At 37.2% G+C, this 27,352-nt stretch overlaps 1 protein-coding gene across 1 annotated transcript; it reads left to right on the forward strand.

Annotated features, from left to right (window-relative positions):
* Nucleotides 1–1,257: 1,257 nt before the first annotated feature.
* LOC124166005 lies at nt 1,258–27,275 on the forward strand. The gene is made up of 6 exons (XM_046543582.1): nt 1,258–1,454; nt 4,402–4,507; nt 5,401–5,496; nt 19,172–19,360; nt 20,636–20,732; nt 26,959–27,275. Exons 1-6 carry the CDS (start codon nt 1,322–1,324, stop codon nt 27,112–27,114), a joined length of 777 nt encoding a protein of 258 aa, XP_046399538.1. The 5' UTR covers nt 1,258–1,321; the 3' UTR covers nt 27,115–27,275.
* The last annotated feature ends 77 nt before the right edge of the window (nt 27,276–27,352 follow it).

The raw sequence follows: 27,352 nt of genomic DNA on the forward strand, positions 1-27,352 counted from the left end.
GGTAAGGTAAACTAAGTATTTGCTGCTGTGATTCCCATAAAGTTCGCTGCATGTCAACGCAAAATCTAAAACTTCTTCTCGTTTCTGAAGTGGTTTTTTGTTAAAAAACAGGAACTTTAGAAAGTACAGCGTAAGTAGTACTTGAAACTTATATATTTGTCTATCAAATACTGTTTTTACCTATTCACGATCATTTGGATCTCAACTTCGGCCGATTTGGGAAAACTATTTAAGTTCCGCATAGTAGGTAGCTAAGTAAATACATAAAATATATTTTCAGCTAGCAATGGATATAATAAATCTTAATAGACAATAAATAGATATTTAAAAACGTTCGTAAAATTAATCGCCTAACTATTTACCTGCCTATTTTACTCCCGCATCGCGCTAGTGACTTAGCAATCAGTTTTTCAGAAAATCAGCCGCCCCATAAGGAAGTCGACCAAAAGTAAACTGAGGCATTTTGCTTTCTTAAATCCCTCTTAAGTCAATTTGTCCGTTAAGGAACTAATGCAAAGCTCGTCGAACATTTTTACTTCGATATCTTGCATTCAAGGCTCCACCACTCTACTCTCTTAGCGAAGAGAATGGTGTACCGTGCGATGACGTCAGAAGGCGTTTCAGGTCACGTGACTTCAAGCGATATTCGAACCTTTTTAATTAGCATTTCTTGACGTTTGTGGAGTACAAGGAGAGTTTTGGCTTATATATTTGGACTCGTGAGAAAATTTTCTATTCTATGAGACTAACTAGCTTGATGAACAAATTTAATGCATGTTCCCCATTAACTACAACAAAGTTAATGTCATATTTTGTGGAGTGGGTGTCGGTCGATTCTTTTCCACGCGTAAAAGTATTAGGGGGCGATTTTCACTGGAAGTGCTCTTAACATGTGATATAATTTCTTTCTCTGGAGTAGGCGTTTTGGGAATATTGTCGCTATTTCCCAACACTAAGTTCACTTTAATGCGTAGATTTTCACATGCGAATGCAGTGCGGAAAAAGATTTGGAAATTTGATTAAACAGTAGATATTTGAGATACAGAGTCCCATATAGATTGGTATATAAGTGGAGCGGCGAAATTCTATCAAAAGGCTTATCGCTATTTTTTAGGTGCTCACAATTATGTTATCTCCTTGTCTGTCGTCACCTCTTTTCATTTTTCCTCCTCATCGACCAATTATCTCCTTTCGATGTTTCTTTTTATCAGCTAATGTTTTAGCAGGTTAGTAGGTATATAAGAGCTTACTTGTTATCACCTATTTAGTCTTCAACGCTTCTACAGCCACTCTCTTGACCTTGATTGCATTTGCCAGGAATATGACTTTTCTTCGGCCGATAATCGTTGCCACAATCATTTTCGGTATTGCTGGTGCACGATTTCCAAATTATTACATCCAAGAAGGCAGCGATAGTTTTTCTCACCCCTTCATCGGAAAACAGGATTATAAAGGTTCGTTTTTTTCGCTTTTTACTTTCGAATATTTTCAAAAATATAAGTACTCGGAATAGGCTTTATTTAAAATAGAAGTTTCGTTACGGAATTCTAATAGTAATACAATGTAAATTCCTGAAAATTAGCAGAAATCTCTTTGATAATTGCTATAATACTACTCAAATACCCTTCGGCAATTTAACGTGGAACCTCTTCCCTAGATAATGAAGGTATTATGTAGGTTTGAGAACTCAGCTTCAAATATGTGAAGTAAATTTCGTTTGAAATTACTTTAAATTGTGCACAGAGATTAACAAATCAAATCAATTATCAATTCCATCGATTGCCAATGGCAGAATAAAATTATTCCAAATTTTGATTACTTCGATTTTTTATATTCAATCAGCAAACGTCTTTTCCATCGTTTCCACGTCTTTTTTAACAGTTGAGATATGATTGTTTATCACCTTCAAATTTGATGGGTACCCGCTCAATTTTCATTGAATGTCAAACATTAATATCTTTAATGAAATTTATATAATATATCTATAATGAAAATTGCCGGAAAATACTCTTCTGATTGTGAGTTGAATCAAGTCATGAAATAGTTCCCAGGTCCAATTCAATTTCATTTCCAGTGTAAGACCATCGTAACCATTTCACACTCTCTTTCCTTCCATTATCTCGTCATTAGCAGTCTTGATGATTTTCTATCTATTGCCTTCGGGAAACATTTATTACATAAGTAACGGCCAATATCGTGCGTGCAAACAAGTTTTTACGCTTAAAAACACGTATATTTCCTAGCGGAGATTTCGTTTCACTGAGAAATGAATGCGCCAGGAATGTGCGAGTATCACTTTTTCATCTCGAGTCGAGTTGAAAACATGACCGAGTCGAGTCGAGTATGATGAATTCTGGACCAGGCAATACAGCAATGCATACTCCAAAACATTCTCAAATTTCCAATCCCCCAGAGAATATTCTGTTCTGAATGCTTAGCATGATTTAAAAAGAAAAAGGTAATGAGGGATTTTGATGGTAATTGGCAGAATTAGGAGATAAAAGAAATAAATGTGTCTTAAACTGTCCCATAGGCACAATTGAAAGGAATAAACCTCTAGTAATGTGTCGACAATTTAAGTCATGATGTATCCTAACTACAGCGGTGGGCCCTGAATAAAGTCTTTTTCACAGCAATAATAAAGATTACAAAATAAGTAAATGAATCATATAATATTTGTTCCTTTGAAATACTCTTGCAGAAAAACCAATTGTTCTACATGCTTAGGCATCAGGTTTTTCGTCTCCATGTTACAGCATTACGGCCTGCAGAAAATTATCTTCCCCTACACACTTTTACACACTTAAGCTACACAAGTACCATCCCGCCAAAATTACAAGATTTCGGAGCATTTGGAATTTTTGTTTAAAACTATATCATCGATTTTTATGGATCTAGAGTCATCATAAAATTGAAGTGGACGAAGCGATCGAACTAAAGAAATTAGCTTCAGCCTTGTAGAGCCAAAAAAGATGCCACATATAGTTAAATCAGCCTTAGCAAATCTTGTTTTCTGAGTTCAAGAAAGAAGCTAAACGCAACAAATGAATATTATGTCGCACTTACGCAGTAATCAAAATGGCTAAAAGATAGCACAACTTGTGACGAGAAAACGCAGCTTTCAGCGCGACACATCGCGGCGAGGGTGGAAAGGAAAGAGGGGTTGCCTTTCGCGGAAATAGTAAATGTTTCCCCCTCTTAAGTATGCCGACTCAATCCCTTAACCCTACTTCACTACCCGAAGCATGTTTCTGATACGTGAGATGGTTCCGATAAATATTCCTCAGTACTTCCACTCAGTAATGCGTTAAATGATCAAGTTGATAGATCCACAATCCTGGTTAACATCCTCAGTTTAGTATTTTAGGTCAATACTCACAATATGCCGTGCTTTAAATGGCAATTTTCAAGAATAAAGTTTTTAAAAAAACTTGATAAATCGACCTCAGGGTCCTGTGGAGTGTAGGTCAACCTTGACGCGCGATCAAAAAATCGCTCTCATTTCCTTAGCCGCAAACTTTTTCCAAGTTATCTGGTTAGTTATCTTCAGAAATTTCTTCATATACGAAACACCAGGTCAAAGGAATATTGTAATTTATAATTTCCATAAAAATCGTACCAACGCAACACCACCTGCATAAATTCGAAGAAACTCGAGGAAAAACGAGATCGCGGGTGTTTTTGAAAAATTGGTTATGTTTGGACCACTATATCTCAGGAACGGGTCGTATTTAAGTAAATCTGGCATCTAAATCTATCATTCATAATCCTAAGATTCAAGTTTCTATCTCAAAAAGGTCATTTAGGACTTTTGTCCAGCTTTTTTCCGATTTCGGACCTCTGTGCGCTGGATGGGAAGACGATAAAAACGGCTAACGTAAATGTATTCGGCGTTCACGTGGACCACTAAAGGGTATACAGCAAGCTGAAGATCCCAGGCCAACGAATAAGAATGACTTATCGGCTTTAAAAACGATGTTATTACATGAGTTTCCTGATAGCACTTCCTGTCGGCAGATTGCTGCCTCGACAGCTCTGTAGCCGACATTTCGACTCGACATCCGTAATACTACTCGACACACTCAAGTCGAGTACCAACTACTCGACTCGACTCGGGTTTTCGAGTACTTTCGCATCCCTAGAATATGCTTTCATTCAAACCTATGGATTCGAGAGGGGTCACGAACAAATGTGTGTGCATCCGTCTTTACTTGGCCAAATGCCTCCGTAATTAAATAAATCTGAGGAAAAACCCAAGATTTCGCTCAGCGAAAGAGTCAGGCGCTAATAGAACTATTCACCACGCATAAATCGAAGCGGCGTCATTTGATTAACAGGAATGTGTAAAAATCATTCATCATAAATATTCAATTTTTACGATGAAATATGGACACTTTTCAGATGAAAATCACCAGAATGTGGTTGAAGGTGCTACAATATTGAAAAGTTTTCCCAAAACTCGGCTGGCATCTAAAGTTGAACACCAACAAAGCGAGCTAGATGAACTGTAAGTAAACACCAAATGAATGGTAAAATTCACCTTTTAAACACATATTTAAGGAATTATTTTCTATTTCATTTGCAAATAAAATGTATTCTCAAACAGCTAAGAGACTCAAAACTTAGACACATTTAAAGAAGATGGAATATTAACGCAAAACCACACGCGTCTGGAAATTCATCACTTATTCACATGTATTAACAGAATTTCGCTTCTATTTCTTTCCCGTATGAATGTAATTTACATTACTGGTGACGCCTATTTACCTACCTTCACCACGTGGCGTACTGCATTCCAATGAGCTGTTTTCACGAGCATGTTGGCAAAAAAACATACGCCCAGTAAGACGACCCCTAAGTTCTTGAAACCTTATTGTGTTCACAGCGTAATAAACGTGAAAAATTATGAACCGACTCGGAGAATTGTTGCTTTTGGAAGAAATTAGAAATTACCTATAAATAATCAATTCAATTTTCACTGATCGATTCATGAAGGAGTTCGAATGACCACGATAAAAAGATATATTTTGAATAATTTTCGCAATTCAGTGGAAGCACCTAAATAACATTCGTGTACTCTCCGGAAAAATTTTTGGAGGCTCCTGATCGGGAATTTTCAACGCGATTTCCTTCACGGTGAAGAGGAGAGTCAAACAAAACACTGTCGTAATTAAAAAATTAGTATTATAAAAAATTTTTATGGCCAGCCTAAGAGGTAACAGAGACTGTACTACCTCACTAAACTTAAGGTCGCGGGTTCCAATCTAACCTGGATGGGTTACAATCAGCCAGGGTCATTGATTAATACGTTAGCCAGACGAGTTTAATGCAATATGTTTATCTTTTTTGCAATTTAAGTGAAGGTATAATAATTAATAATTCGATAAAATTAATTTGCAGATTAAGCAAGTCAAAGGACGAACCTCTTGAATTCAGCGACAAGCGAGGACGATTGCTGATTCTAACGGACGGCAGACGAACCCTCACCAGAATCAAGTAAGAACTACTATTACTTCGTTCCTATCCGCGTAATTATATTCTTTCGTTTTAAAAATATTTAAGGCGAAAGTAATTGCCCCCAGTACGGTGTTACCACTTCTATCGTAGTGGAGAAAAATTATCGTCGTAAAATCTTCGCTGTTACAAGTAGGTCACTTGGATGATAATCAAACAATAATTATAATATGGGAGAAATAGAATTGTTAGCATGGACAAAATTTCTCAATTTTGTTGTTTATAGTAAAAAATATGATACAATGAATTAATTGTAAAATGAGAGTTTTGAAACCAATAGAAATGGATGATTTCCAGCAGTTATTGAGCAATTAGAATGGCGTAAGCGAGGGCAGACGGAGAGCGTCACCTGCGGTGAATTGGGCGAACTAATAGGAACGGGGCGACCGCACAAATCAGACAGAGGGAGAGGGGTGTGGGGGAGGGGAAGGAGAGAGTTCTCTTCTTACCACCAATGCGAATGAAGATTATTTACTTTCTAAAGGAAAGAGACTCGAAAAAGTGAGTTTTATTATATTTCTCTCGGATAAATCTTCTCTTTTTATTTAACTGACGAAGAAGTCAAAACTGATAAATTTTAACGGAACATGATTGTTTTCTCAATAAAGTAAGGGATGTTCTGTAACACTTATACTATAATTCGATGTAAACAAAAGCTGCCTTACATTGTTCTCACTGTACTCCACCTATCCTGGCCCAACTGGAGTGAGAGCCTTCAAACCTATCTATACCTCCACTGCGCAATCGCCCACTGAATCAAAACCACGCATCTAACAGCCCAACAATAAGAAAGCACTCAGCTGGCAGTAGTCGGAGCATTAACGCTCACCTCCGAAGCTTGGAGAAATGGAGGTGAGCGTTTATGCCCAGCGGATACTGCCAGCTGAGCATTTTCGTATTATTGGCCAGCTACATGAGAGGATTTGGTGTTTCGTGTAAATTGAGTGTTTTAGTGGAGCATGAGGCCAACGTTTTTCGTTAAATAGAATGCAATAATTTAGAGATACTCATTCAGGTTCATAGAAAATTTACTCTATTCTTTTTAGTAGCATGGAAAACAATGTTGCGAGAACATGGAAACAAGCCATGAATAACTTGAATTTTCATAAATCACCATTATGAATTGCCTCCTTCATCCTTCTCATTTTTCCCTTTATAGCTCCTTTTTTTTCCACTTTTCCTCCAACTATTTCAATTCTGCTTCTTTTGCTTGCGTAAACAAATTTGTAGTCATGATATTCTACATGATATTCTCCTTCCTTTTCATGATCGCAGACATCGTATTTTGGTGGCCATTTATTGAACTTATTTAATTTCAAATTCTGTACAAAAATCGAGATCCAGTCTATACAGTATTGCAATGTCATCTGGATCGGAGTTATCCTGAAAATTTGAGCTTAATACCACGAATGCCTTTTCGCGGGATCCCGTCTCGCTCGCTCCAAATGCCCCTAAAAAGTGGAGGCATCCAGACAGTTGGCTACACTGCCGTGATAGAAAAAAAACATAGTGTTTTGGCAATTTTTCATAGGTTTCCAAATGATTTTAGAGGGGGGCTTTTCTAGGACTTTTTAAATTTCGTCTCGTTCACTCAAAAAATTGGAATTCTGGATGTGGACTTTATAGCAGGAAAATTCTTAATTTGGGCAATATAAAGAAAATGACGCCCCTCATTTAATCCAGCCCCTTGACATTAAACCTACAGTAAATAGTCTAGCCAAGTCTGTAGTCTCCAAATACGTTTCCCAAGTCATTTAGAGTTGCAGATGAAAAGCATTACTTAGAGTCAAGGATGAAAAAATATTTTTTACATCAAAGACAAGTAAGCGTAATCGGCCCCCTGTTGTTCTTTATGTGCATTAATGGCCTCTGCTCCCGCATTAGCGGTAAAATACGTTTATTTGCTGACGACGCTGTCAAATATCGCGAAATTAGTGATCTCTCTGACTATGAAATTCTATCATCTGACTTAAACAACGTTCATTTGTGGAGCCAAGAGTGGTGACTCGAACTTAATCTGAGCAAATGCATGGTGGTACATTTCTTGCAGAATTCGTCCTACTCCAACAATGCTTATGTAGTGGATGGTATTAACATAAAGGCAACAGACGAAGTGAAGTCGGTGAAGATCGGTAATATTTTTACAACACCTTCCCTAGATATTTCGCTGGAATCCTCATTCCATGGACAGGTGAAACTTATTTCAGCTCCAAAAAATATCCTCAAAAAGCAAACCACGGCATCACCTTATTCATTAATCTTCAGAATTTTCCCTACATAGTGAGCAACTGACTTTTTGCTGCTGAATCTAGCCAGCATCCAATCTCCACTTTGAATGTTAGTCACCGAATTCTTTAAGCTTTTTCGACTCACGCTATCTTGTTTCAGGCATTAATACCACGTCGTCTACATCCTCCTCGTCAGAAGACATGATATCCAATGCCCTATCATAATCAATCAACAAACTGAAGTAAGCTATCTTTATCAGATAAACCTTCAAAATAAGAGTTAATGAGAGGACTCTAATTAAAAGACCTAGTTTTATAAACTTCGGTGTTTTGCAACATTTATTCAAGAAAGTTTAACTCAAGAACTGCCAGACTGTAACTAAAAGTTTAACGCAAGAACTGTTAGACAGAAACTAAATATTCAATCCATACTTCAACCCCGTATCCTGGGGTAAGTGCGACAGGGGGACGCACTTACCCCAGGTAACGGGGTCGCACTTGCCCCGGAAGGTAGGAATGAACGGTTACGACGGGGAAAGTGCGACCCCCCATCTTAACTAAATATAATGACCCGAGTTCCTAAATTAAAAGTAAAGCAAGGAAAGCCAATCCATGAAGAAGAGAAAGCAAGATATAGTTCTTACCTAACACCTCCGATGCGTTGATTCAGAGGGAACTGCGGTATAGCCTCTCCTCACAACCAACTAAGACTACGAGATGAACGGACGGGTGTATTTCCCAAGCATGTGGAACGAGAAATTAAGGGATAAGTATTACAAAGTCGTTGGCTCTGGTTTCATAACAATGTGTGGAATATGTTGCACGACCGCCACCTGCTTCGAGAATGGAAATACGATTTTCCTGGAGGGGAGTCGCACTTACCCCACCTCACCTTATGGAAACTAAGAGATCTTAAAAAATATTTAACCTGTTTTTGCTCGCAAGGATTGTTACAAATAGTACACGAGAAAGGTATGTTTTAAAAATATATATTTTATTTTTTAAAGTAAAACTTCTCAAATTTTGCTCTATATGGTTGCATTAGTCTCCGCGAGGAATACAATTTTTTCAAAAAGTGTCGGACAGAGATCCACTCGAAGTGGATAAAGCCAGCAAGTGAAAAAACTTTCCACTGGTGAAGATGAGTAGGTATAGGATTGCGACAAATCTGATAAACAATGCGTTAATATCAGAATTAATTTTTTTCATTCATTCACATTCGTCGGCACTTTCTCATCCGAATCAATCTTCGTTCTACGTCTTGGATGACCGTATGAAAATATTTATTTGGAGCATTTCTAGTCGTATTTCTGAACTTAGGCACAATGCAGTAATTGAAGCTATACGCTGCGGCATATCGAGGAATAACTACGACACGAAAAATACGGCGTAATAACCACAATATCTCCACTGTAAACTTCAATAATGTGCACGGTCAAGGTGGTTAAGAACAACACTATTGCATGAGCTGACGTCATTCAAGATGGCGGCGGTGCGAATTACGTTTTTCCTTGATGGCTTGTAAGACGTATTTTAAATGCTCATAATAAAAAAATAGATGACATTACAGGCATATTGTTATAACTTTTAGCTTACTAATTACACCTACTTTTCAGAAACGTCTTTACCTAAATAGGTGTTCAGAGACCTATTTCACTGGAAATCGTCTTTGTAATCCACTACTCATAAGACGAACTTTTTGTGGGTGAAGAGCGCCTTTAATCGTCGGATATGCCAGGCTCCCGTTGTACTGTGGCAACGTGCTCCAACAGCTTGTCGAAAACGAAGAAAGCTGGACGGAATGTCTCATATCACAGGCGGATGCTTAAATTGAAAAATATTTTTATTGTATATATTAACTAATCGAATCATTGACCGTGTCTCGCCCCCCACACATATGAAGAAAGTGGTGAAAGTGAATCGGTCAGACAAACTAAGTGGATATGCTAAAGATTTCGTAATCAAGAACTTGGATGGAATTCTTCCTTTTTAAGGCAAATTGCACTTAAGGGTGTTCTCTACCTCCGCGAAAAACGGCTCTGCAGACTTCAGGTTGCTCGCCATTTGCTCGCTTATTATACACTCTGGAGAGAACTTGTTTTGGATATGGTTTAAGCTAAGATTATTGTTCTCGGCAAGCGAAAAAAAAATATTTGAAAAGCATTTGTTAATTAGTTATTGGCGCTGAAAAACACAATAAAACGCCCGTTTTCTCGATGTAATTCTACCACGTAGAAAACGCGATTTGAATTTTTTTTTCGGGAAATGAGAACATTCATCCTTTTTCTTGGAAATAAGATACGTTTCATCAATGTAATATTTGTAATAACCACGCTATAGCTCAATTTCACAAGCGTGTTTTCTCAACGTCAAGCGCTTACGATCTTTTCTTCCATGGCGCTGCTGTATGATCCCCCACTCTCGGTGAAAGAGCTTCTCACCCCACAGCAGTCTCTCTCACTACCTCCCCTCCATCGTCTCTTGCGTCCCCTACATGTTTTTTTTCCTCTCTGCTTTCCTCGACCTAAGAAGCCCGTCTGACCCGTGGTCGGGCCCCAGCCCAGTTATTATCCGAGGCCCTATGTTCTTGTGTTGCGAGCGGCATGTTTGAAACGGGGCTAGCGCGAGTTTTCAAGTTTTCTGTTCTTATGCATGGAAAGTGAAAGGAAATCAAAGAGGAAGCATATCTTTTGTGGGAAGGTGGAAAATAAATACTAGGAATAATGGTGAATATATAAATCCTTTTTAAGTGTGCTACATTATTAACAGTTAGTATATCTTTAGACAGGTATTTTCATCCACGTAAAATCTGCAAACACGTGATGCAGCTAAGAAATAGACTATCAAATTATTTTAACCATTTTAGTCATTACAAACCTGCAACAATAGATGCTATTTACACTGCAGAAGGAGAAACAGCTTTAAAGTAAGTACCTCTCGATAATGTATTGGCTATGACTATAATATATTAATTTTTTGTAACCAAGCATTGAAAATAAGATGAATATAGAGAATATACTGCACATTATCAATTAGATTCTAGGTTACACCATTGCCTTTTAAGTTCTTGCTGACGCTAACCAAGAATAAATATTTCACTGAGTAGGTAATATAACGTGCACATCTTCAATTCGTGTCTAAATATTTTCAAAAGTAACCGTTATGTCATCAAAACACGATATGAAAAGTATCACGTTGTTTTATTTGTCTCGCATTTCCGACATATATGTTTCTCGATAACTTGCAACCGAGGGAGAAAACTTCGAAAAGTTATTTCCTTATAAAAATATTCTTATTTATTAAAATTACTATTATTAATCGTTACGTGAGTCACCCAAAAGAAAGAATTTGAACTTGAAACACCGTATCACTAAGCAAGGGTTGATGTTTGGTCGATGTAATACAGCGATGACGTCTAGATGACCGAATTTAATCGTTAACTATCTCCTATTTGCGTAAATGTGCTTGTTGTAAGCAAAAAATAGATACACGAGATCCAATGGACCTGCGAACCAGTTTTACAAGTATAAGACAAGAATTTTACTTGTGTAGCAGGAGTGACGAGAAAACAAACAATACACACGGATAAAACTCGAATGTGGGATATTTATTTCGCTTGAGTGAAGTAATGCAAACTAACTTCGCGTTATATCTCTCACCAACAACCTAATTCACGTGCTGCTTACACTCTTCTGAGCTATTGATTCTCTCAAAGAATGGTTCTCACTACAGGTCGTAATGAACCGAAACTCTGATGATGAATGCAACTTTTCTCAGAAGTGGGCGGCAACTTCCGCGATTTTTCAATGCTAATTTTTGTGAGAATGACTGAACGAGGTAGTTAGTTATTTTTACCCATCCATCGACCGAATCATTAACTAAAATTACGATTTCGTGCCAGAGTAAACGACCACATTGCGATATAAATATGCGAGACTTCATGTAAAATACTAGTGCGCAGGATCAGGTAGACTCATTATATTTAACTGTTGAAATTATTCGGCATAATAATACGTATAGAAATTGATGACAACTGAATGTAATATCATTAAAATTTCTTCAGTTTAGAATGATACGAACATCACCGCAGAGCGGTTGTAGTCATTGGGAAGAAACTAAAATTTCTCAGGAGCATTACCCGATCAAATTTTCTCTACCCCTCAGTACACTGTATGACCCTTCCGGGATGGAATCCTGCATTGAAGTTGGGTCTTGTACTTGATATGTTTCCCATTTTTTAATTGCGTAGGGAATTTTAGTTCTTATACTCCACTATTATTTAATATGAATGAGAATACATATATACCAAGACTGTTATTTGCCACGAAAAAAAACATTTCGCTTATGTTAGCCGCGATTCAAACCCAGATCCTCCCGATTGCCGGTCAGTTACATTACCAAATAATTTTTTTCTAGGCGAATCTTAGACACAAGTAAAAAGAGTCATTGAAGAGTCAGTGAATTTCATATTCAAGGAAAAAGGTGGCTTCGTGGTATGAGTGGTAGCATATTTGACCGGCCATCGGGGATATCCGGGTTCGAATCCCAGGTTAGTCAAATGATTTTTTCATGTCGATTATCATACTTATTTACCTATGCACTTTTGATCGCATCGGGTCAAAACTTCGGTTGCAGCAAAACTAGGGAACACTTTGAATATTAAACGTTACTTATGGTTAGAATTACAAGAAATTAGAGACCGGAAAAACTCTAGTTCGAACGGCATCATTTTATTAAAAAAACATCGAAGAAAAAGTCAATATGACCCGATGCGATCTATTCAGATTTATTGGCCTTATTAAAGCTGTATGTGATGTCTGATGCAATATGCAATTTATGATGTTCTTACCATATAAATCAATAAATATTAAAGATGATAGAAAATCAATTTTCGTTCATTCATTATTTGTCATATGTCTCATTAGTGTTCTCCCTGTAGCGCTATGATTACTGAATAAACATGTTTCGGAAAGTAACTGTATTGAATACACGTTTTCAAATGTACGTGGGTGGTTACTAAAATTTCATTCATACTGAGGAATAACGTAAAAATGTAAAGTTGTACGTTAAAAAAAAGTTTCACGAAGTACGCGCATTTCGGTTAGCGTAATTGACTTTTACGATGCTTTGATGAACACTTAACAATTTTGAGATGAGAACGTTGACCAGCTCTCCCGTTCGAGGGGGAGTCGAATAAGGAGAGAACAATGCAAGTAATCGCCTTTCTTCATAGAAGCCGGCCGTACTTACCAGCCTCGTCGAGAGCGTGCGTATTTGGATTCTTCCAAGAAACGTCAACCGAGTGGCTGAGATGGGACTAATGCCACCAGAGACCAAAAATCAACCTCCGAATCCCGACAACTCTCAATATCGCACCTCCGCAGTGAAATTTGATACAGCGCCGGGTGTTTTTTTCGGTCGGAGCGAAGCTCGACCCCTCGTCTTTTCCTTTTTTTTCCTTCGGTCAGCTACTACTCCCCTCCGCCCAAGGAAGTTTCCCATTCCACTGGCCGTTGCGGCCGACTTCGCAACTAAAATCCGGCGACGGTTGAATTTGGATTTTTGAATTAGGATAGAACACCCTTAATATTTTGCGCACTCATTCATGCAGGGACTATTTTGCAAATTCATCGTTTAACTCGTATGCTATGAGTAACATCGTGTGCCAATGGTAAGATGTCAGGTAAACAAATTTCTAGTACTAAGTCTATAAATTTGAGTCCTTTCGCATGCCTTTGAGAGCTATTGAGAAATTTTCGAGGCCACGGTTGCGCAAAATTGTTTATTAATTTGACAGAAAACTTTTAGCGTTTATAAAAATATTTATCAGGAATCAAGTGTTAAATCGTATATCACATAAAAGAAACTTAGGTTAATTTTAATCATAATATTTTCTCTCGAACTAGTAAATTGGTTAAGAACAGCCTTTATAAACTTATATATGTTGACTTGAGTCAAACCATATAATATTTTTATGTACTCTTTCGCGTTTATATTTACCTGCAAACTGCAATGAAGTAGACTCTACCCTCTAATTATGACTAATTCGACAAATTTCCATTGTTCTGTACTGTGTTCCAACTTGGATAAAGCGATTATTAAATGTTACGCCAAGCAGAGGGTCTTCACAAGAATAAAATGTTTGAACAAAAAAATGCAACAAGGAAGAGCAACTTTGGTAGTGCCACTAAAAAGCTTTAAAAAATTGTTCAGTTGAAAAAAAATGTTACTTCCTAAAAAATGTTCCTTCGGGCAATCATGACAACCAAAGTGTCAAACGATAGGTTTTGAAGAGTGCCAAAGTCGGTTAGGCAGTTCATAGATCCGTAGTGTTGATTTTTTGACCTCCGAAAGTCATAATGGGGTCAAAGGTCATAGAGAAAATATGCAACGCGCTTACCATTCCTTCCTTCCGAAATTTTTCCATTTCCTCGCAGTCTTTTCCAACAGGCCCCCCGTGCTCTCTTACTTTAACGCCGCAGTTCATTATTTATTTCTCTAAATATTCTTTTGATTTGTCGACCAAAGTGTAAGACAAAACTCCGTTTAAAAAGATATTGGCTATGTCCAAAACCTTAAGGTAAAAAATAAAAGCAATGGATGAATCCAGCTTTTATTTTGATTGTATCAAGAAATGTGATAAAAATTTGACGATTTAAGAGAAATATCATAAAACGACAACATTAATAGGATAATAAACTGAAATGTGAACATGGAGTTTTCATTGTGCTACTCAACCATCCAAATGCAGATATGGTTTCGATTGCCATGCTCTTCTTCTGTTGAAGCTCCTGCACCATTACACTTTCTAGGTCTTCCAGTTTAGAACTTTTAAATTCGTTATAACGCACACCTGGAATTTTCCAGTACACGCTGCGCGGACAATAGTGCGCGGACACAAAGTCGGGAAAAAGGATGTCTAGGGGAAATAAGTAATCAACAACGGCGTGAAGATAAGCGGGCAAGGGAGTCTTGTCAGAAATGACAGTGGATATGTGTAGTACGCAACTCACTTGGTCACCCTTCTAAACCTTTGTTTGGGGACATTAGTTTTCCTATTACTTCAAAACATACCTCTATGACCTTTGACCCCCATTATGACCCTCGGTGGTAAAAAAAATCGACAATATGGATCTACGAACTGCAAAACTGACTTGGGCACACTTTAAAACCCATGGTTCCACACTTTTGCTGTCATATTGGCCCGAGGTTTAACCATATGACCTTTGACCCCCATTGTGACCCTCAACAGCAAAAGTCTATGAGCGGATCTATGAACTGCCTAACCGACTTTGGCACTCTTCAAAACCTATCGTTTGACACGTTGGTTGTCATGGTTGCCCGAGGTTTAACCCTATGACCTTTGACCCCCATTGTGACCCTCGGAGGTCTAAAAATCAACACTACGGATCTATGAACTGCTTAACCGACTTTGGCACCCTTCAAAACCTATGATTTGACACGCTGGTTATCATGATTTCCCGACGTTTAACCCGATGACCTTTGACCCCCATTGTGACCCTCAGAGATTTAAAAAATCAATACTACGGATCTATGAACTGCCTAACCGACTTCGGCACCCTTCAAAACCCATGGTTTGACACGTTGGTTGTCATGATGGCCCGACGTCTAACTTTATGACCTTTGACCCCCATCGTGACCCTCGGAGGTCAATTAGTGAATAATATGGGTTTTTGGACTTTACCAATGACTTGGGCACCCTATAAAACCCATGGATCGACACCTGTGGCAGAAGTGTAATTTTTTGAAGCAACTAATTTGGTTTTTGCGTATTTTCCTCCCAGCCATATTAAACTAAGTTTAAATTATATCGCGGAAGTAGCAAGGAAAACAGTGTTTTGAGAGTTACGGGAAGGAAGTGTGGACACGGAATTAACTCGCACACCTTCCCATTTCATCACTTCATCAGGAAATTATGGCGTCTGAATACACGAATTTATCTTTTTTTAAATCTCATCATCATTATTTTCATAAATCGGCCTTCAATTTAAAACTCGGCCTATAGTGTTCGATAGAGGGTAACTTCACGAACTTGCTGCGGTAAGCAGTTAGGCCCGCGGAAAGGCTAGAATTAGAAATGGCGTTGGAAGTTGGGTCTACTGTGACGTCAAGCCAATGGGAGCCCGAGTCGCGAATGAGGCAACCTTTACTCTAAGAACCTTGGGTATCTACTATATAATTCCTGGTCAACTATGTCCTTGGATGTAAAATCCTATATGTAACAGCAATTCGATATATTTTAACAAAAAGTAGATTCGACATATATCGAAATTGACACTACATACAAAACATATTTCCATTGGGCATTGTGGGGAATACCAAGATGTACTCATTCACCAAATTTCATTGGTCCAATGGATATACTATTTAAGTTAGGCCAATTTGCGTATTTGCTACAATAATCGATTCGCTCTTTCGATTATACTGACATCTGTACTGCAAAATCTGCAATGCTGTAGATTTTAATTCCAGTCTATGGTCATCTACTCTATAATTCCTGGTCAACAATGCCCGTGGATGTAAAATCCTAAATGTCTTAGCAATTCGATATAATTTGTGAAAACGCAGATTCGATATATATCGAATGTGATACTACATACAAAACATATCTCTATTGAGCATTGTGAGGAATACCAACATGTACCCATTCACCAAATTTCATTGGTCGAACGTATATAGTAACCAAGTTATGCCAATTTGCGTATTTACTATAATTATCGAATCGATCTTTCGATTATACTGGCAACTGTACTGTAAAATCCGCAACGATATTGATTTTATTTCCAGTCTATGGTCATCTACTACATAATTACTGGTCAACTATGCCCTTGGATGTAAAATCCTATATGTTATAGCAATTCGATATATTTTAAGAAAAAGCATATTCGATATATATCGAACGTGAGACTACATACAAAACATATTTCCATTGTGCATTGTGAGGAATACCAAGATGTACCCAAATTCGCCAAATTTCATTGGTCCAACGGATATACTATTCAAGTTATGCCAATTTGTGTATTTGCTGTAATAATCGAATCGTTTTTTCGATCATACTGACATCTGTAGTGTAAAATCCGCAATGCTATTGGTTTAACTTACAGTCTATGGGTATCTACTATATAATCCCTGGTCATCTATGTCCTAGGAAGTAAAATCCTATATGTTATAGCAATTCGATATATTTTAAGAAAAAGTAGATTCGATAGATATCGAACGTGAGCCAATATACAAAACATATTTCCAATGTGCATTGTGAGGAATACCATGATGTACCCATTCACCAAATTTCATTGGTCCAACGTATACACTAATCAAGTTATGCCAATTTGCGTATTTGCTATACTAATCGAATCGTACTTTCGACTATACTGACACCTGTACTGTAAAATCCGCAATCCTATTGATATCCCTTCCATTCTATGGTCACTCCGTTATCCCTGCCTTCTCTACTATCCCCGCTTTCAAAATTTAGCCTATGTTCTTATATTGGTGACGTAGATAGACGCGATGCGTGTATTTCTTACGGGGGCCTAATACAAAAAGATACAAATTCATATTGATATGTCTGCATTAGGAAACATTACTCATCTAAATAATTTATGTGTACTAATAAAACATTCCTTCCCTTATCTATTGTTAAAATTTTTATCCCCGTAACTATTATAAATAGGTCTGAAAAATGGCTCCATCGAATGCAACCTTGTATCGATCATAACTTCGACTCTAATCGCTCGATGCGCTTGATTTAACTTTTGTCGAAGAAATGACATTAACAGTAGTATTATATATGACTTTCATATTCATAACTTGATTTAAAAAAAAGTTATTAGCGATTTAAGCGTAACCAAGGAGATTGGTATCGATATAACTCGCACATGAATCGATCGAGCGAAATGGTCATCATTGCAAAAGTTGACCATTTTGATATAAGTATTACCCTAAAAATTCCATTCATCTAGCTGGAACGGTTGCTATGATATTCAAGATTGTATGCCCCACAAAAAAATGGCGACAATGATTTTTCGCGTGCAGGATATTTTTCGGAATTTAATTATGAATTAACCAAGAGGGTTACGGGGAAAGCAGTTAGAACGTGAGGGTACAAAGTACCCTCTACTGTTTTTCCAGAAGATTCCAAATTTTCTTATGACATATGTCTCAAGGCCGAAATCCGAATTTGAAAATTCCCCCATCACGACAATGTAAAATCGAAATCGTTTATTCCTCGGAATTGTTTCGACATATAAAAATTCCAAGATAGCCAAAAAATCAAGCAAAATATCCTACACCTTATATTTCAAGGAATTTGTCCTACAATTATTGCAAATTGGTCAACAAAATTCCTGAACTTTTTCCATAAGAAAAGCATAGAAAACGTTCAAAAAATAATAAAAAATACTAAATATCAATTTGTCGCTATGGCAACAATACCAAATAATCAACCAAAAAATCTAGTTTATGTCCATTGAATATTATGTTCCTCAGACGTTTAAAAGTACAAAATAAAAGCGAAAAAGTTTTAGTCCCATAAGGCTCCCATGTTAATTCAAGTCGATATATCTCGAAAACTAATCGACTTTTTCAATTTTTAAGAATTTTTCTCCCGATGAATTTTTTTTTACTTTTACGTCCAATAAGCCAAATACCCACGCCTATCACAGTTTGGGCTGCGAAATTGTATCAATGAGTCAGTCAGTCAATCGATTTGCCATTTTATATTAGCTTAATTTGCCGTCTTATATTAGCTTAATAAATAATAATGATTATAAAAATAAAGAGCTTTCACCTCGGTATCGCACTTTCTGTGTAAATAGCAAAACAAAATGTTTCCGACGGAGATCAAATTACGGTCCTTTATTGAAACTTGCGGTACAGAGGATTCAGATTGCTTGAAAAAATATTGATTAAAATATGTTAACTCGCGTTCTTATGTGATGTCGATTTGAGAGCTGGCGTACGAAACTTAAGCTATTCAGCTCGCAAAAAAATTTTTTGAAGCGTACCTACACGGTACACTTTAGTTTTTGTTTTTTATTTAGGTATCGTAATAGTAAATGAATTATTTAATTTTGAAATTTTCCCAAATTACTTTTTTGAGCCCCCGGCATTCGCCGCCATTCCTCCCCGGCAAACGGCCGAGGTCAGACTCAGATTGCTTGAAAAAGTATCGATTTAAAAATATGTTAACTCAATTAAATTTGCTTTCCCTAAAGAGAATGTATGCTTTGAAATGACGAAGCACTCATAAAAATATGAAAATCACATTCAGCGCATGCTGGGAGAACGCTCGATCAAATTAGATGAGCACACTTTGGAATGAAATTTAGTTGTCCAGGTGTAGTTGCCACGTTGAATTAAATGCACAAGTAAGTGAAAAGCCGTTTTTCTCCACTCTTTCCACACAGTCCACTTGGAGAGGTCAACGTCAATGCGCTTGCATTTACGTCAAGACCACTTCAGGACGATGAGCTCCTCGAGATCACTATCTTGGAGAAAAATGCCGAAGATGGGGAAAATTACTTCTTGTCAATCGGAGTGACGACCGAATTTCCTGAAAAAATCAAAGAAGTACCAACGGAGATTCTGGGCCTTATGTAAGTACGACGAAACCTGAGGTGATATCCGGTGCAGTCAAATCGATGACTCGGTAAAAATAGCTGAATAGTGAGTGATGTATGGCCGTTTTCCAATTCGCAATTATTCACCCTTCGTGCACTTTTCGATCGTCAACTTAAGGATGTGACGACAGCAAAGGTAGATCCAATCGACGAGGGCACGAAGGAACGAGGGAACGAAGGGTAAGCGAACAAGGGAACGCGGATTCTCCCTCGATAGCGTGCCCGCGTAGGAAGTAGACGTGAAAATGGCGGCAATGGAAAAATCAGAAATCTTGAACTGGAGTTTTAAGTAATTTTGTGTTTATTATTTGAGCTCTTTTACGTAATATTATATCGGCATTTGCTCTTCACGTGCAAAAATATAAGTATAAAGGTGAAACTGATTCTTAAATCAACCACCAGATGTCCTAACACTTCCCCGCGCGTCACATTTCGTTACTGTCAACAGTTCGCATTATTTCCGTTCGCACTTTATGGCGCCAGTAGAGCATTAGTAAGGGAGCAGGGTGCAAGGGAGAAAGGGAACGAGGGAATTAGTGTATACTACGTGGATTGGAAAACGGCCATAGCCTACTGAGATAATTCAATGACAAACACTCACCATTCATTACTAAGTTATTTCGTGATCTGCTCAGCCAATTCAAGACCGCCAAGCATCACGTTGATTTGAAATACAAACAGTAAGTTCGGTTCCAAAAAATATGGAAGACTGTGAGCGTACACTGATATGTATAATGAGGAATCGGGAAAGTTGTACTAATATCCCGGCAAAGTCAAATAATTTTCCACAGCGATTGACTTGCACTTTTTAATTAAATTAAGAATTGCAATGAACATCTCGAGGGCCTCGATGTAATGTTTTCAATTCATCGTTCATCTGAATTACCTGTTTTCCATAAAGACGTTGCATTAAAGCATATCGTGGAGCTGAATCATTGTCAGAAAAAAATATAAAAAAAACGGATTACATATTGTTTGGAACCTTTGAAAAAAATCATGAACGGCAACAAATTAACAATAACATGATGTTTTCTTGGTATAATATATTACGCTAGCGAGATGTTTATTTAAAGTTGATACATTATTATGTGCACACTACGTATGAAAAATAATATTTAAGCAAGGTCAAATAATGCATTCATTCTGACTTTTCTTGGCAAAGAAGCAGATGATACGGTATGTCACCAGAATAGCATAGATTAAAGTGACGAAAATTAAGCGTAAATAACTGATGAGAGGTGCTTATTTCAGAGCCCCTGGGTGGTTTCTCTACGGTGTGCAGGGGTTCCTGTGTGCCAGTAAAAAATGCGTTGATATTGACGGCGTTAAGCTTCCAAGGAATGGTAAGGTGAGTGTCAATAATGGGACGAAGTGTCGTCGAGCTTTCAAGTGGCAATGAGCTCGTGGAGTTTTCCTCATTGGGATAGTGCATGTTATTGGATAAAAGTTTGGCCACAGCATACGATATCGATCGGGAATAAAAATGAATTTAAGGGTAAAAACAATGCGGAAAATTCATATCGTGTGCTTCAAGTTAGCACTTTTATAGCTATTAGAACAGACCATTAAGCCTTTTTCATACAAATAGAGTGATTTTACTTCAATTACTGCATTCATTCGCTAATTACTGAAAAATTATAACGGTAATAACCCTATTAATATTTATTTTTATCATAATTATACATGATTAAGGAATATTATGCTGGAATTTATCGTAAATGATAAATGATTTGACGCAGTCATAAATACTTTTTCCTTGCCAATACTTGCTTAATAGCGTGCACCAAAATTGGCATTTTCAGCGGCAATTTCCAGAAAATTTAGAAAGAGTTTTCAAGGCTTGTATTGAAGTTTTCTAGCAAATTGTATATAGTTATTTTCTCTAGCCAATCTCTGCAATTATCTGCAGCGGTTCCAAAATTTCCTAATACCCAACACGGCTTAAGTCCGCCATTCTGGTCAACGCCAAAATTACATGATTCTACGTTAAAAGAAGTTTTATCCAAAAATTCAAGAGGTTAAGTTTTCAAAATAAACATAAGAAAGTATTTAAGAGCTAATAATATATGAGCTTAATAGGTTAATGTGAACTTTTTTAATTTTGGTAAATCGTAGTTTACTACGACAAAGGAAAAAAATTCGGCAATTCAAATATGTATTTAAGCGTAATTAATTTGATGGCAAGACCTAAAAAAAGAATTTTTTATACAAATTAAATTGGCAAAATTGCCGGAGAAATAATTAAATTTAAGTCTATCACAATGATATGTTCTTTTCAATAACACAGGCTAACACAGAATGAAAAAACTTTTTTCTGAAATACCTTATTCTTATGTTTTTAAAGTTGCTGAATCCAAATATGATGGTTTTAAAGTTGTATCACCCACCATTTATTCACATTTTACAGTTAAATTTATGAAATCAAGCGATATTTTTAGAATTTTACAGCTTTTTATAGTTATAATAAAATTGAAAAAGTAGGTCTAATGAACGAAGATAATGGGGGATTACTTACTGTTGGTACTTCTCCGAGAAGGACAGAAAGCGATTCATCGCAGAAAAAGCAACAAAAGAAGCTTGAAGGAAAAAAGGGAAAGAAAATTTAGATCAATTCCAGTTGAAAAGTGAACCCTGTATTATCACGTTCCAGTAATTACAAACAATTATGTCACGATGTGGTGAACGGTAAATACAAACAATTTTATGATGTAACACAGTGTTTCATTGATTTCCCTGTATATCGTACAGGAATATTAGACTAAATATTAAAATACATATTGCTTGGAAACTAAGAGTGACACAAAAAACCTAAGGCCAGGTTTGGATTCCGAACTTCAAAATTTATAAAGATCAGCTATTAAAATAAAAACGTTTTCAAGCAAACTTTTTGTTGGCTTGAGTAATTGGTGTTTTAATAGGGTGGTTTCCTATTATATTTTATTGCCTAAATCGAAAGATTATTACTGCTGGAGTACGTATTTAACGCATTTAGATTTTTAAATGGCGATATCTATTTTTCGCGATTAAATGAAAAGTGAGAATTTTCAAGCGCGCGAAAACGCGACGGGTAAGAATGAATGCCGGGAAATCTCTCCGTGTGACGTATTTCTCGTTTCCGCAGCCACCCTGTGAGATGACCTTGAGGGGGGCTTGAGCGCTGATACGACGCAGGCTGCTAGCGGGTAGCTGAGTACCCTGCTAGCTGGTAGCGCTAGGCTTAAATAAGGATTATTAATACCTTATCAAACGAAGAAAACTTTCCGACCTTTGCCAGTTTTTATAAGTGATTATTAAGACATGTTTCCCTGAGCTCTACGCCTCATGCATGCATGCATTGGTAATCTCAGACGATGTAAAACTCCTATCTACTCCTATAAAAACTAGGTCCCTGTGACGTTACGTGGAGTGGCATCGCGTGGGCGCCAATCTGGCCTTTTTCAAATGAGGATAAAAATGGACCATTGCCATTCGTCTAAACCGGTATTTCTAAGACCAAATAATTTGTATACTAAGAATACACTACTGGTGGGTAACGAATCGCAATCAATGCCTTTCGTTTTCTTTGATGAAGGAAACTACCCTATTGGCATTCATGTAGTCGTTTCATTCATAAATATTCACCTGAAGCCGATTACCATCCCATCTCAGCTAATTCCATTTTATTCTTATCAACATCGTTTCACTATCTAACCCATCATCTATCACAATTGCGTGCAATATAATGTTTTTACGACAGGGATCCGTTTGAGCGCATATGAAAGGAATTCCATTCAAAGTGTATTCTTCGCTAAAGTTAGGATATCCGGACTACGTCCGCGTTTGCCGACGAAAGAAATGAATGCAGGAGTGAGACATATGGTCCTAAAAAGGGCCGAGCAAACCAGGATGAAAACAACCTGTGTGCCTGACCACCGCGAGGGAGACTCAAGGGCGGAGCCAAATGTCAATATCCCATTGATGATGTCTCCATGTTTCTGGGCTTCACCGCGTGGATTTTTCTTTATGACGACAGTTTCTCCGGTATTCCAACCGGCGTCTTCAGATCGACGTAAAGAAAAATCATAAAGAAAAATCCACGCGGTGAAGCCCAGAAACATGGAGACATCATCTAGACAACGCCGCGGAAAACTACGCATCAAATCGCATTGATTGTGAGAAAGGACATCATAGAACGAGAATTCAAATGCGACACTAAGATAAATGACCACCGAAGGAGTAAATTGTTCTCCGAGAGCGCGTACCAAGTGCCACGCGCCATTTTTTGGCAATAAGGTTGTTTCCTTCATCAAAGAAAACGAAAAGCATTGATTGCGATTCGTTACCCACCATTAGTGTATTCATAATATACAAATTATTTGGTCTTAGAAATCCCAGTTTAGACGAATGACATTGATCAAATTTAACCGCATATGAAAAAGGCCAGATTGGCGCCCATGCGGTGCCACTCCACGTGCCGTCAGCGGGACCTAGTTTCTATACCAGCAGATAGGAGTTTTACATCGTCTGAGATTACCAATGCATGCATGTGGCATAGGACTCAGGGAAATATCACTTAATAATCACCAATTAGAACTGGTTAAGGTCGTAAAGTTTCCTTCATTTGATATTTGAAAAATAACCATTGCACCTTATTTAAGCCTAGCGCTACCAGCTAGCAGGGTACTCTGCTACCTGCGTCTTATCAGCGCTCAAATCCTCGCCCCAAAGTCACCTCACTTGCGGCAGCGGGAACCAGAATGACGTCACACGGAGTATATAATAATAATAATAATAATAATAATAATAATAATAATAATAATTTTATTACTCCACACACAAATTACATGACAATAACAAATTTGAGTAATTTTAGGTAGCCGCGAAGGATAACCTGTTTGAGGCTACCATCCAAAATAATAATATTTATGCTTTACATACAGTGTTCATTTTGTGCTACCTTGATAATCTATGCAACCAAAGTTTAAGTGCGTACATGAAAAAAAAACAACTAAAGTACTATTTATAATTCATTTACAACAATATTTGTTCTACACTTTCTTTAGTGAGAAGCCAAGAATGTACATTTTGAAAAAACTTTTTTGAAGACTTTGAAATAAAACATGACTGTGGTAACAAATTAAAAACCTTTGGTCCTACGTACAAAAAACATCTTTTAAACAAAGTCAAATTTGGTTGTGGTAAGGGCACACTTATTTTACGCAGGGCAAAGGGAGAAGGCAGGGACTGAAATATTTTAGAGTTGCCACTTCTAGCATAAAAACATCGTAGGACCTTATTAATATATAGATGCCTCAACGGAAGCAAACCCAAATGAAGAAAAAGTGGGAAGGATCTTTCAAATCTGTCCTTTTTCAAAATAATAGGTACAATTCTTTTTTGTAAAAAAACAGCAGGTTTCAAGGAGTTTAGATATGCGCCACCCCAACAAAAAATGCCATAGCTTAGCCTGGTATTTACTAAGGCGTTATAAATTGTCTTTAGAAAGCTTTCAGGACATTTATTTCTAATGAAATAAAAATTTGCCAGTGTGTGACGCATAACATTTGTGAGACTGTATATGTTGATTCCACTTTAATTAATCGTCAATTGTTACTCCTAAGTACTTAATACTAGAAACCCGTTCAATGGGTAAACAGCTATTGCATAAAGTTATAGGACAATTTTCTTCATGATAATGTAAAACCCAATCAAATTTGTACCTGTTACATAAGTTATAACATATATACTTCGTTTTAGCTACAATCATATTCAATTTGTTGGAGGCAAACCAACGTCGCAAATTGATCAGATCTGACTGTATATCATATTTTACATCTATCCAGTTTAAACCTGAATAATTTAAGGCGACATCATCAGCAAATGCTGTCACATGACCTCTAAAATTGAAATTACACATATCGTTTATATAAACAAGAAATAAGATTGGACCCAAGACAGAGCCTTGAGGCACTCCAGAAGTTATCATACCATAATTACTACAAACATCACCAATTTTTACACACTGCATTCTCGATGACAGGTAACTGTTAAACCATTTCAGTGGTATTCCACGAATTCCGGTCCTCTGAAGCTTAAAGAGCAGAATCTTGTGATCGATGGAATCAAAAGCCTTGCTAATGTCAATGAATAAGCTGCCAGTGCGTCGATTTGAGTTTATGACACTGTAAACATGAGTGAAATAATTTTCAAGAGCATCTTCTGTGCCCTTTCCACTTAAAAACCCGAACTGGTTTTTGCTGAAGAAGCCTTTTTTGTCTAGAAATTTAATTAATCTCGACTTGACTAGCTTCTCTATTATTTTGGAAAATATCGATAACAATGAAATTGGACGATAGTTGAGTATACTTGAACGATCCCCTTTTTTATATAAGGGCGTGACCACCGCCTTTTTCAACTCGTCTGGAAAAACACCACTGGTAAAACTTAGGTTAAATATATGTGAAAGAACGGGAGCTAAGTCATCAATTACTAGTTTCACTGTTTATGTTGTCGTAACCGGGGGCTTTGCTGGAAGGAAAGGATCTCACTAATTTAGTTATTTCTGCGGGGTCAACTGGTTGAGTTTTCCCAGCATTCATACTTAGCCGTCGCGTTTTCGCGAGAAATAGATATCGTCATTTAAAAATCTAAAAGCGTGAAATACGTACTCCAGGAGTAATAATCTTTCGATTTAGGCAATAAAAAAATAATAGGAAACCACCCTATTGTGAGAGAGCTGAAAACACGTCTCAATGTACGCCGGAGGGCAACTAAAAGAAAACTGATCAAAGGATCGAAGATCACGCCTGGAGTGGTCCGGGCCCACGATTATTTTCGAAGGCGCTAACATAATAGCGAAAGAAGGTGCAAACGACTCTGATGTCGACGCACCCCTGTAACGTATTTCTATTTCTACGAAAGGAAATAAATATCTCCGCACAATCACATGAGAGGCCATAGAAATCGTCTGAAGGCCAAATAATTTCAATGGGGAAGATGGGAATCCAATCCACAGCGCGTGAGAAATAATAATCCCACAAACATTAGATTACATTCTAAAGATTTTGAATCTAATTGAATAATGGAAGTTTCGCCACATTTCATCAATCAACATTCCTGTCCATACGCTGAATTCCCGTTGCAGTACGCTGAATCGTTGGTTTCGTTAAATATTTCCATTGAAGGCCAAAAGTACCGCGGTGATGAGTTGCATGCTGCAACCGTTCAGTTTTCCTGACTTATGACGTAAAACATACCGTTTACGAACCCCTAACTACAATGATTATGAATGACCAGATAACTACTACAATCGCAAAAGAAGAAACCGCATTCTAAGAAAATGTAAATAACTCGGTGATATGTAGCTCAATACGACAATATACTACATGTTGCTCCTTTGAATAATTTTGTGGTTCGGGAATTCGGGAATCATTCAAACGTACATAGAGCAATAAATACAGTTGAACTTTCATTCATTCCTCAATTTAAATGTAGTACTCCGTAAAATATTTAAAAAAAACGTCCGATTAGCTTTGACCACTTGTGATATTTCGCATGGAAGTATTATATTTAATCTTCATTTCTTTATTCCGCAGGTTAATGACACTTTGGGAGTGAGAATGACTTCTGGAACCATCAGATTCTTTTTCAATCAAGATTTGATTGGTTTGGTCGACACAGAATTTTACGGAGAAGTGTACGGCGTGGTGGATTTAGAATACAACGTTGATAAGATCGCAATAACATCTTAAGAATGCATTGCACCAAACAACGCCGAACATTTCATTATATTGTAGACTTCAATTGTGTGTGCGGTGGAAAATAGATTGACATGTATGTACGGGTATTTCAAAATGACTGGCTCGAAAAAGTCTTCATTTTAGTTGCCAGAAATATGTGAATAAAAGCATTTCTACCCAAAAAATAATAAATCAGCACCTTTTTTCCATAAATAAAACGCATAATCCTCAAAATAAAATATTTAAGTGT

This window comes from Ischnura elegans, chromosome 9 (assembly GCF_921293095.1).
Source record: "Ischnura elegans chromosome 9, ioIscEleg1.1, whole genome shotgun sequence".
Classification (NCBI taxonomy): Eukaryota; Metazoa; Arthropoda; class Insecta; order Odonata; family Coenagrionidae; genus Ischnura; species Ischnura elegans.